The sequence below is a fragment of the Cyanistes caeruleus genome, chromosome Z (assembly GCF_971803275.1).
Source record: "Cyanistes caeruleus chromosome Z, bCyaCae1.hap1.1, whole genome shotgun sequence".
NCBI lineage: Eukaryota > Metazoa > Chordata > Aves > Passeriformes > Paridae > Cyanistes > Cyanistes caeruleus.
The window spans coordinates 54,421,112-54,433,979 of NC_141732.1; the positions used below are offsets into that span (position 1 = coordinate 54,421,112).

General features: G+C 34.6%; 1 protein-coding gene across 8 annotated transcripts in view; it reads right to left on the bottom strand.

Moving 5' to 3' along the window:
• SMARCA2 (SWI/SNF related BAF chromatin remodeling complex subunit ATPase 2) overlaps positions 1-12,868 on the bottom strand; it is a 118,712-nt gene that overhangs the window by 17,820 nt on the left and 88,024 nt on the right. For 7 of the 8 annotated variants that reach the window (XM_086869057.1, XM_086869063.1, XM_086869062.1 and 4 more), the window contains one exon: positions 2,100-2,317. In XM_086869057.1, the coding sequence (XP_086725183.1) occupies positions 2,100-2,317 (218 nt within the window). Of the gene's footprint in view, positions 1-2,099; positions 2,318-4,096; positions 7,043-12,868 lie in introns of those variants that run through there. The other variant, XM_023943446.2, reaches the window with a different exon arrangement.

Genomic DNA, 12,868 nt, shown 5'->3' on the forward strand with positions numbered 1-12,868 from the left:
CCATAAAGAAAAGAAGAAACATCTTATAGCACTGAAAATTTAAGCTAAAGACAAAGATGATTTCAAGCATTCAAATACTAAATACATGAAAACCCTTTTTTTTCCCCTAGATGAAACTCATGGCCTACTTTTCTTCCAATTAACCTGTCCCTCTATACTTGCCCCAATTGACTTCACACTCACAAAAGCCCAGAGCTGAACAAACATTCAGCCCATAAGCTGAACAACCCCCAACAAAATTAAGGGTTCCAATGCCCAAAACCCACTTAATTCTAAAGCTACAAATCCTGAAAATATTAATTAAACTCTAGAGAAAGTTAACCCCAAATATCTTAAGATATTAAAGTTCCCTGACTAAATTTGTAATTCTATTCTTTCATAGTATTGAGCAGTTTCATGCTAGCTCACAAAATAAATGAGACTGCAGAAATTCCTCCTTATAACTTACAGTACTGAAGACCTCAGTTTAAGAGGTATTTTTAATTCATTAGAGAATAGAACTCCATACACTTTTTAAATTGGGAAGCAATTCTGCCTTGCATAAATGTGGGCTCCTGGGAGAGGAAACAGCATGCCTTGTCATTACACAATAGCTCAGTTGTTAACTTTTTTTTTACAGAAATCAGATAGGAACATCCTTGGGGCACAAAAATCTGGTAAAAATCTTTAACCACCCCAGAAGCTATCAGTTATTATCTATCCCCCACTGAAGACTAGGGGAAGCAACTTGCTATTTTAAAAGTGAGAAGTAGATACCCTGATCAAAAGTGCTTGGCTTCAAGAGAAGGTTCAAGACCAAGGATCTGTAATGCATAGATGTTTCCTTGCAGTCCTGACTGGAATACCTAACACTTCTCCCTTCTCAGCTATTCTCTGAGTCGAGAGTCACGGCAAGCTAAATACACTGAGATTGTAGTCTGCTTGTTGCTCATTGTGTTTGCTGCTATGAATGCTGCTGCAATATGATAAAATACTTTTTGATGTGCTCTAGAAAGATCCCACAGATCACAGAATGGTTCATTTTAACAGTTATGTCCAAAGAAAGCCACAGATCACAGCAGTGTACAAGTACCACTCAAACTACGCTTGTACAGGCAGAGCCAGAATAGTAGCTGCAAAATAAGGGCAAAGGGCAAGTTGCCATTTAAAGTCAATGACTGAATGTTGTTTACAGGCAAAAAATACATTGCTACACCTAGGTGCAGGTCACCTAATGCAAATACCTCTTGACTTTCTCTGACTGCATTTAATATTAATTTAATTTATAACAGGTGCTATATGATCTAAGAAATTCAATGTACAGCAAAGAAGGGATAAGCACACAAGAAGGCTTTACTGATTATTGGCAGATACAAACTGAGTTTAAACACAACTTTTGCATTCAAATCCGATTCAAAGACATTATGAATTTCTTTGCAATGAAATTGCAATTTCTTGCTCATGAAGCATAGGTGACTTGCAGTTTGAAAATCTGCAGAACAGAAGTTTTCAGATGACATTTAAGATTAGAAGGAATAGTTTCTTCCTACAGTCCAACTATTTAGCAAATTTTTATGCTGAAAATGGGGATTTCTTGACAAACAGGCTTCCATCTCTGACGTTTCAGTATTTCTGTATTTTTGATTTTGGCAGCTGTGTTACTTATGATATGAGCCCTACACATTTTGCACAGTCTTTCAGTCTTTCACTGTGAGACTCATAAACTTGAATTAATAAATCTGTAGCCACATCTTTGAAAAGATTAATTTCAACACACGCTCAATAAATTGATGGAAAGTCCTGCTCAAGCTGAATGTTCTTAAGTACACACCTTGAGCAGAATGACTTAATTCCTAAGCAGGAGCTCTACGCTTACTTTTTTCTTACTTTTTAAAATTGTTTCAACAACTTTCTATCAGATGGTTGTTTAAAAAAAAAACCACCACAGAGCATGAGACTTTCAGGGGAGCAGGCCCTAAGAGGAATGACTCTTCAGAAAAGCAGTGTCAACATTTCTTTCTAAAGACTGAAAAAAATGAAGCCGTTATAAAATGTAGAGAGTAGTATCAGCAGGGAAGGAGAGAGCACATGCAATAGAGATAGACTGTCTCTAAGCTCACCTATCCTTGTAGTTTATGACAGTATCAATGATAGCATTCATTTGTTTTGTCAGTTTGGGTGGATTGGGCGACAGCTTCTCTGCAGGAGGTCTGCCTCTTCTTTTCTTTGCTTTCTCTCCATCCTCCTTCCCAGAATCCTTGTCCACGTTTCTTCGCCTTTTTCGCTTTTTAAGCCGGACCTCCTCTTCCATTTCTTCCAAATTGCCGTCTTCAATTGCCTGACAACAATGGATTCAAAAAAGTATAATTTTTAAACAAAAGAGACATGGCTAAGGGAAACAACAAACTATATTTAAAAACAACAATACCCCCCCGCCCCACAATTCCATGGGATGCATATAATTCAACTCAAAATGTTCAGTTTATGTATAAACAAAGAAACTGATTTACAATCAAAGAGACACTAAACTAACTTTTGCTAAGGATCCCACTATCAGTTAAATATGTTGTTTATCTGAACCTTGAATTCTGCACCAAAACACAGTTTCACACATAATGGCCTGGGGTATTGTCTCAGTAAGTGTACAAAAAAGATTCATTTTTTCACATCAGTGTCAGCTCTGGGTTACATAGTTCCATGCAAAACAGACTTTGACACCATATGTTTTCAAACAGTTCAGTCCAAACTGCGCTCAGCTCCCAAAGCCAGTTCACACACAGCTCTTTGTGCATACACACAAAACAGAGATACTTTATGCAGTAACAACTCCTCTTCCAAGACTTTTAAGCACTTTTAAATCACCTAAGTGTTAAAATATTCTCAAATTTCCTCTAGAATAGTAATAGTAATAGTAATAATATGAGATAGGTAGAAGCACTCAGAGTATAGCCGTTTCTTGTAAAAAGGACACATAACATGGGATGCAAAAAACCCATCCCAAAAATCAAACCATATGCACATAGACAATTAATACTAATTTCAATTGTTTAAATTACCTGGATGTACGCTTTTAACCAGACCCAGCAGCTCTATGCAGAGGGTTAAAAAAATTGCTACAAAAACCAAAATAAAGGGAACCTGTTCACACACACTATCAGATCCACGTCATAAAGCAAGAAGCTGAACTTTTTGTGATTTGAGAAAGCCAACAAAAGAAAAGAAATAAAACACCTGGTCATAAGAGAACTGAAATGAAAAATAAAAATAAAATAAATCAAAAAATCTTAAAACTAAGGCTTTCTGATTAATGCTTTCTCAGAACATAACTGATGTTGATATTTGTTGCTTTTGCTTCTCAATATTGCCTTGAGTACATGCAAATGCTAATCAATCCTTTCTCGTAGCTGAAAGAGCTCTAATCCTAAGGCAATTACCTTCATTTCTCCACAGCACCAAACATGGCTAATATTTATGATCATGTGAGCATAACAATCAAAATAAAAAAGTGATTACAGCCTAGACATAATTTTTCTCAATTGTGTACGATGTCTCTTCAAAAACATTTTGTGAACAAAACCTGATGCACAACACAAAATAACCTGGCATGTTTAAAAAAACAGTGGGATTTTGAAATCTGCTCCCTATGCATCCTCCGATGTGCAAATCCACAGACAAACACAAAAGCAGAATCCTGAGAGACAGCCTGAAACTAGGCCTTAATAATCAAAAGACAATTTACATCATGCTTCCACAGCATTCAGATATTCACTATGAAGGAGGCTCGAGATCTGATGAGTTAGGAAGAAAAAGAAGGGAAAAAAAAATCTGCACACAAATTCATTAATATTCATCTGGCTAAAGCAGGACACGCGCTATAAACCACTGAGGCTAATGAAGATTAAGAAAAGGAAATTTCTCTGCATATCTTGGAAGCCAGAAAAGCTAATAATAAATACAGCATGCAAGGCTGTCAACAGTTAATGTCATTGCTCTCCTCAAGCACTCAGTTGTACATTGAAACACGGAGAACACTGACTTTTGACGTGTTACACACCTACACATGCCTGTGATGTAGTTCTACTGAATCTTCAAGACGGCAATGAAAAAGGATATTTACCTTACCACTATCAGCAGGCCGGCTATCGGAAATCACAGTTAGTGGGGATAAAATTAACAAGCCAGCAAAGCAGCGAGCTGCTAGTCTCTTCATCAGCTGATCAGGAAAAAAAAGAGAGCTGGGGAAAGGCTATGTTTTCATATACAAGTAATTTTATTTTACTGAAAATTTAATACTGAAAGGATTGTGGATACTGAAATCTGCTGTTTCATTCTACCTACTACAAGGCCTGAAGCCTTCCTCCTTCAGCCGGTTTTAATATTGACAACTACTTATCATATTTCTCCCCTTATTATTCCTAGGCATTCAAATTAGATTTTTAGCTGAACAGTCACTGATTCTTCTTATTATTTTAATAATAATAGTAAAATTAGACAATTTCATGTTTGATTTCAAAACTGAAATTGGTTGCATGCATTATGCATTTCATTATAGAAAATGTATTCCTATTGCTCCACAGTGAACAGATCAAGTTTTGGTTACTGAAACTGATTTATTCTGATTTACAAGGGAAAAAAAAAATAAATCAAACCCAGTCATCATTCTGTTAACTTTGGTAACATTTTTCTGTCCTTCAGAAAACTTTGTTTAAATACAACGTATTTATATTTTTGCTTGCTTGACAGATTTTCTATCACCAAATAAGAATCACAGTGGTCTTAACATCACAGTTTAAAACATCTCACTTCAGATTTCTGCATAAAATTCTTGCTTAGAGTAGGCAGTATTTTGGGAAATAAATATTAACAAACAGAAAATATAAAAGTGAAAAGCTGGGATTTTTTTAAATATTATTATAGCAATTTAGTAAAGGCAAAAGATTAGAATAAAACCCAAGTAAAAGAACATACACTCTTGCATTCTTAAAATTAGTGAATAGCAGACAGCAAAAGAATTCTGAGCAAGTTACAAACATACCATAAAATATTAGACTTTCTATTTAACCAGAATATATCAATTGACTACTCTATTAAACTTGCATGAATGTAAACTCAGACAGCTTTAAGACCCTAGTGACCCCACTCAAAAATCCATCTGACAATACAACCAGTACAAAAATGTTGCTATTATGACTTTTAACATTCCTTCTCAAGAGACAAATTTGTACTTTGTACATAAACAATAAAATTTAAAATTAAAACTGTATGCTTTATTCTGTCTCAAATGATGGCTTAAAACTGTATCAAATGAATAAATTATCAGCAGATAGGTTAATGCTCTGTGCATATATCTACACGTATGATCCAAGCATGTGGGTATTAGCAACAACATATTTATTAAGCTAATTCATCTGACTGAGCTCTTTGTTAGAAAAGCTTACTATTCCAGGCCCTAAGTGCCACACTGAAGAGAATGCCCTTCCAAACCTTTACCAGTATGATAATGATAGAAATCTCCAGTTCCTGACAGATGATGGGCTGTGTGAGACTACAAAGCAACACAGACATCTCTCATATTCAAATGCCTCTGGATTAGTGAGGTGAACAGCAAGGGAGTAAAGGAAAATGTTACAGTAATAAAAATTTAACACTTTCTTTCCCTTAAGGAAATGGGACAAAACAGTACCAAAAGAAGTCTAAACACCTCATATTTTTCAGACAGTTGTAAAAATTTAATGTCAAATTTTGCAAGTTGTCAGGCATCTCATGAAAGGCAAATATACCAGTGAAAAATGAGGACCCTGTGCTAAGTTCTGTACCGACAAAACGTTCCTGCTTCTCTGACTCATATTGCTGTAACCTCATCCATGTACACAAACCAATTTCAATCCTAAAGAGGTAAGAGCACACTTTAAATGGATTAAAGAAATCCAACTGTCTTTCTCCAAAAAGAAGCTTCCACCTCCCAAGTATTTTTCAGGAGGCAAGCAGAAGTTACTCTAAGACAGTCTCTCTTCCTACTGCTGCTTGCAATTAGATTTTCACCTTTCCTAAAGGAAAAGAGTTGTTTTGAGGTGAAATTATTCTTAGGGAACATCAATACAACATTGATACATGAGCTCCAAACAAAAACAAAGTAAGGATAAAATGCAAATTGTTTGCTTTGTCCATAAAAAGGACAGGATATTATACATGTATTCTTCTGTCAAGTATGTGCTATAGAACTTTAAACTCAACAACTTTTCTATTCAGAATTATAGATGCAAATAAGTACTAACAGCTCAGTTTTGCTTCACGACTGTGTTCTGCAAGTCAATAATTGTGCAGGCCTTACATGTGGGAATTCCAAACACAGAAAGCTCTCAAAATCTTGTAAATACAAGCTTAGATATACACACAGGCACAGGGTTTGACCTGAGATCTTGGAGAAAGCTTCCAGACTTAGACTCATAATAATACGTGTTTGAATAGAACACATTAAGTTAAATTTTAAGACGTTTTAAGGTTTTAAAGTTAAGATATAGAAGTAATTATAAAGGTAGTAAGTTTAACGGATAATAAGTAGTTTTGTGTGTCACTATACGATAGGATAAGAAAGTCCGCACTGCCACAGAGATGTATAAAACAAAATAATTAGTTATTGGTGTGAAAGTAGAAACATTCATTTGTGGCATTAGTTTATTGGTTAAATAACCTTTAAAAGATCTTGTGACCTGTAGACTTGTGACCACTGACCAAGAATATCCAGGGAATAAGATGAAGATGTACTTGTTCTTTCATGAGACTATAGAAGAAAAATAATAAATCATACTTTAAAATGTTTCCCTGCGGTCCTGTCTCTCTCAAAATCCCAATACTTACACGACTAATATGTTTTAAAATAATTTTACAGGAATCAGGTAACTCAAGTGAGGCTGCAGAGTAAGTGGAGGTGCCCATGATAAAATCAGCTTTAGTGTCTCAGGCCTGTCTCATTTAGATGGTAAAACACTGCAGTACATAACTATTTTTCCTTTGATTGGAGACAACTAGGTAACTACAAAATTGAGAGTTAGTGAAAGCTATCGGTATTACATCTAAGAAACTGGACACACAGAGCAGAAGTGGCAGCAAGCCATGTAGTAATTCTGCTTGATGCTGTTCATATGAAACAGGACATGAGCACAGAACATGCCAACTCTTCCCATGTCCCTCTCCAATTTTATCCTAATGAGATGAACATTCAGAGAATTTGCTGCATCCGTTTGAACATCAATGCCCTGTGTCTCTCCAACTTGCAAAGTTGAAAGAGAGCTATTGTTACTAATACTCTCATATGAAGAAATACCTTAGCATGCTAACTGAACTCAGTATTTCAAGAAAAAGCACATAAACATAGCTGAACAGAAAAAAACCACAAGACCTTACCAACTACCTGAAGATAAATACTAACCCAATCATACAAAATTTCCAAAAGAACCAGCTTTTTTGGGAACAATAAACAAGAAATTTTACTGACTACTGGCCAAAAGGCACTAAGGTTAAGGGCTGTTAAGCACTTAAAACCAAAAAACATGTCAGTAGTGCAGTAATGAACAGCAGATGACTGCTTTGCAAAATGAAGTTCACATTTACTGCATTAGAAGAAAAGAAAGGAAGAAAAGAACCCTATAGACAGCTGACAATAAACACCTAAAGCCCTAAAAAGACATTTACCTAGCCTTACCACTTCCTCTCTTCAACATGATCCTTCTTGGAATATTGTATGGATATTCCAAGTTCTCCTGTTTTGTTTTTTTTTTAATCTATTTGAAATCCTACCATTCTTTATTTTACATTTGTTCTCAGATAAATCTGGCAACCAATGAAAACTTCAACTTTTCACACTGCAGTTCATATTCTTAAACAGATCTCTTCAAAATCCAGTTCTCTTGCTTATTTTTTTACCATTAACACTCCTGACATCTGGGACTGCTTCTAATTTTTACATTAGAACTGTTTCTTGGCTCTGTAGAGCAAATTTCCTTGCATTGTAATTGTATCTTGCTATGCAACACCATAGAGGTCAGTATACTAGATAAAGACTGTAAGGAAAAACGCTGTTAACACTCGGCAATTAGATGAAAGGGCTTAAGATATTCTATCAACAGCACAATCAATAAATACCTGAAAATAATTATCAAGGTTGATGAAGAGTTATTTTAATTCAATTTCCTCTCCTTGCTGGATATTATTCACAACAGATTCACCAGTCTAGTTTTCCTGAGACTAAACTAAAACAGAATATAGATCAGAATCTGTCAAAGACAAAGAATTAGTGACTACATCCAGTTTTAACTTGCTTTCATAAAAGTATTGTTTTTTTCTAAAAACTCAAAATGCAATTATTGCAAAAACATATCAACTTGTAATACATGGTCTTCTCAAATAGGCTAAAATTCCACCAAATGTGGTAAATGAGTTCTTCAGCCTTTTGTTCATCAATCAAGAGTCTGCATTGTCAGTCACTGTAACTAGCATCTTTTTAAAGAGTGGGAGAAGATAGACTATTTTCTGTTTTGCATTTGGAAATTATTAATAGTTGCCCAATTATTTGCACTGATACTCCAGCTGCCTATATTTAATTAGACATTAAGGAGAACAATAATGTAAATTATAGTTTTTTCCTAAATTTTGATTCAAAGAAAGATGCCAAAATACCCTGACATAACCATGCAGAAATGTGAGTTATCTTTAAAGAGAAAAGGCTTCAACCAAAGCAACAAAGCATAATATTAAAAAAAAAAAAAAAATTGACTTAAAATATTAATAGAATCAAAGCTTTTATCATCAGTATTTTCTTTCAGGTCTGAGAAATTTTTTTCAGGTCAAATATCCTAATATTTAAACTTGATGTATGATATCATAATGCTGAAGCTTCACCTTTAATATGATAATTATTAAGTAAAGCATCAAGTGCTGCAGAGCCAGCACTGATAAACTCTAAGTTACGACAAAACCCACTGACAAGCACAAAATTTTCTCCTGTTCAAAAGTGAAATCTTGTAAAAAAGAAAAAAAAAAAAAAATCTGTAATCAGTCTTACTTGTCTCTCCCCCAAAAAGCAGTGATTTTAAATGGAACTCCTCAAACTGATTTTGCACCAATGTGGTTTTCAAAAACTTTGGGGACAGAGAAATTGAAGAGCACAATTAATACTCATGATACCATGGCCCCACTGCTTGTCTGCTCAGCGAGCACCATGGAAGTGCTCCAATAGAGGGAAGGAATTGAGTTACAGAAAGGAACAACCATATCATGCTGACTATTTGCTCAACCAACCAGAGCACCAAGAAGATACATACACACTGTGTCAAGACCCTGAATGTGAAACTATCCAAAAATCATTACTATTCTGTGGTCTACATTTACTTAGCCACACTCTGAGAAGATCTACAGGTCTGTAACTGTCTTCTACAGTTTTCAAAATGTCTTCCTAAGATGACTTAATTTTAAAAACCTCTTGATCAAGCCAACCTCACCTAGGAGCAACAGAAAGATGGGAGAGGAATCAAAGATAATTCTATGCTGGAAACTATTGATATCCTCTTACTCTTTATCACTGAACTGTTCTGTTGTGGTGGGGTTTTTTGTTTGTGTTTCCTAAACCTTCTTCCCTTCATTTTAAAAAGCTAGATAACCTGGTGAAGAATTCTTGTCACTTAGAATAATAGCCTGTTTCTGAACACAGTGAAAAATACTCTCTCCTTCATGACTCAAGGGCAATTTATAATGGACTTGTGAAATATTATGCAGAAAAATTTCCAGATGATAAACAAACATATTCCAGAATGGATCTTACAATATTTCTCAAGTACAAGGTATCCCAAGTATTTCAGATTGCCTTCATGCTGTTCAGAACCTTACAGCATATTGATAACTCAAAGACTGAATATCATTAACAGGCTACTGCTGGAAATAATTGCAGGTAACTTTGGAAGTATGATTGGAAGTAAAATTGAGAGTCTGAATATGATGTAACTAACTTAAGAAAGACACTGAAAGACTGTAATGGAAATACATATCCAAGTATTTCCTGGCTTTGGATTCACAAGCAATCTGTCTTAAACTAAAACCTGCCATGACAGAGATGCCTCATTTTTCCCCCTTTATCTTGTTCACTATGTCAAAGACACAGATAGATGCTTGTTGCATAGACAAGATTCTGGGACAGTAAGTGACTTGCATTACTCAATGAGGAAATGAGAATGGGGAAGGTTTCTCTCTTTTTTAGTTTTTATCAGCATTTTTCTCCCTGTCTTAATGAGAATTCTGACTCAGGAAGGCCTATCACAGGAGTATAGAGGACTTTATACTGACAAAGGCACTGTGAGATAATTGGTACTAGAGTTATGTTTTTTCTTGAACAAGTACATTATCTTCTCTCCACAAGGGGCAAGGAAAGTTAATTGCAAGAGAAAATCACCTTTTTTGATGGGCATCAGGAGAAAGGTAGATGCCAGGAGGTGGTGGTGAGGATTACTTTTCTCATTTTTTTCTAAATTCCATTAAAATAATAAGCTTGGAATTTAGTCAACACTAAACATGTTTCTGTTCGAAAACAGATGTTCTTTATTTCTCTGGCATCTCAAGAGTTTACAAGGAAAACAGGATCAAAGTTGCAACTGCTTAGCTTGTACTGAGTGTTTTGCTTCCAGAACTTCCATCTTTGGTCTAAAGTAATCTTTTACTGAAGGGATATATTCTCCTGTTGTTCCTCTGAGGTACTTTTTAAATTTAATTTTTAATAATTTGCTAAAATAGTTGATGAATTAGTTTAGAAATTTATAAACAAAGTTTAATTTAGCAGTATTTCTGTTAACACCTGCATTCCATTCAGGCTCACAGACAACAGTCATAGAAGAGGAGGAAACATACTGCAATGAAGTCATGGAAATACTCTTCAATAATAACCACATCCAAAACTAAGAATAAAGAGGAATTAAACATTCCCAAGGATTTATCATCTCCCACTCAGGTTAAGACATTGTTTTACAAGGGAGATCATGCATACAAAACCAATCAGAAACACATGTTTATCTGACTACTAATAAATAAATAGTTACGTAGGATGGGTTCTTTTCCAAGTTTTGAGGCGAGCATTTACAGTTGTGTTTTACCTTACATTTCATGAAATATTGTTACTGTTGCAGGTTTCTGAGTAATTCTAAGCAATGTTAATTTATCTTTTTTCCCTTGACATTTACCTTTTCATAGACATAACATTCTTCTGTTGTGGAAAATGCAGGAAATCTTTACTTGGTAATGTCACCTACTAGCAGACTAGTAGTGTGGATGCTGTTTTGCAGCTCATAATGCTAACAACTAAAGATAAGTTGACTTCTGTTTGATTTTATTCCTTATGAAAAAAAAATAAAATTCAATTTAAGAATGGGAATTAATGGATTTTTAAAAATTATTTTTGAAAAAATTTCCAGGCATTTAGCCTTTCTTCATTCACAAAAAATTGTCTCCCTTATCTTCTAACACCCTACTAATTAAATCAGAAAAATACCTGGTGTAAAGACAGGGTTTATACCCTCATCAGACCTGCCTTTTGCAGCGAAACTGCAGTCTTGGCTCTTTCCAGGACATTTGCTTCCACTGAACATTGCAAATTTTTGTAGCAACAGGTGTCTGCTCCATGGTCGAGATAAAATTGACAATTCTAAGCACTGGAAAAATCTAAGAAACCATTACAAATTCTTGTTCTGCAACATACTCAACAGCAGGATACTGTATCTTAGTAGAGTTTTTCCTATAAAGAACAAGACACCTTTCCATCCATTATGGAAACATCACAGGTGAGGACTAAAACACAAAGGGATGATTAGTAATTTCCAGTGTGGAATCACTAATTTTGAGATAAATCAGTAGTGTAACAATAAGTGAACTATTTGTCTCTCAAATAAACAGATAGTAAGTGGTGCCTTCTAAGCCGGTCAGAAAAAACAGAAGGTTTTCTCTCTTTTTGATTAGCAGACTAATAGACTAACATAAGGCTTCTGATTTAAAGATGAGCATAAATTTTTGTGCCCTGAAACCTACAGCTCTTAATAATGTAACAAGAGAATTCTACAGTAAAAAGCTTAAACTGGCATTTTTTTATATGCTAAAGTAAACTCAGCTACTGCCAACAGTTGTACCTTCAAGTATTTTCTTCCATATGTTCTTCTCTCTTATATTTAAGTATATTCACATATTCTCAAGCAGTAATATTTTATTCCAAGTTTAAAATGTGGAACATAAATGGGAGCAAAATTGAGAAAATAAACTCAAAACAAAATAGATAAAATATCTTGCAAAAAATAAATATGTGAGGGAAAAAAGTAACAGCTTTCAGAAAGTTTAATTATTTTTCAGTGGATGTTCATAGATAGATGTGTACATTGTATCTATTTATTTCACAGAAAACAACTTAAGGATTTTTGCAATAGCATGGGAAATTTGGTATAAACACCTATCATTATTAATATAAGTATTCGGAGGCAATTAAGAATGGGAAGAGAGCATGATATGACAGAAATATATGGCAAGAGGTTAGAATACTCATTTCCTGTGCCAAAAGAAGAAAAAAAATTACTTAAAGAAATAGACTGTATTTAAATACAGTCTTTAAATACAATGTATTTAAATATATAGTAGGAGGTAGTCTTTTATGACAATTCCAATATAGTTTTTTAATAATTTACAAGAATTTGGAAAATTTGCTGAGACAAGCTAAACTATATGTATCTTTTACATATTTTATACCAAAACAGTATGTTGTGATGCTAACTTTGAGCACTGATGCAGTGAGCTCCTTGTCTACAGGATGCTTCTGAAGGTGCAGTTACCTGACTATGCCAAGACTCACAGTAGAGTCTGAGTAGCA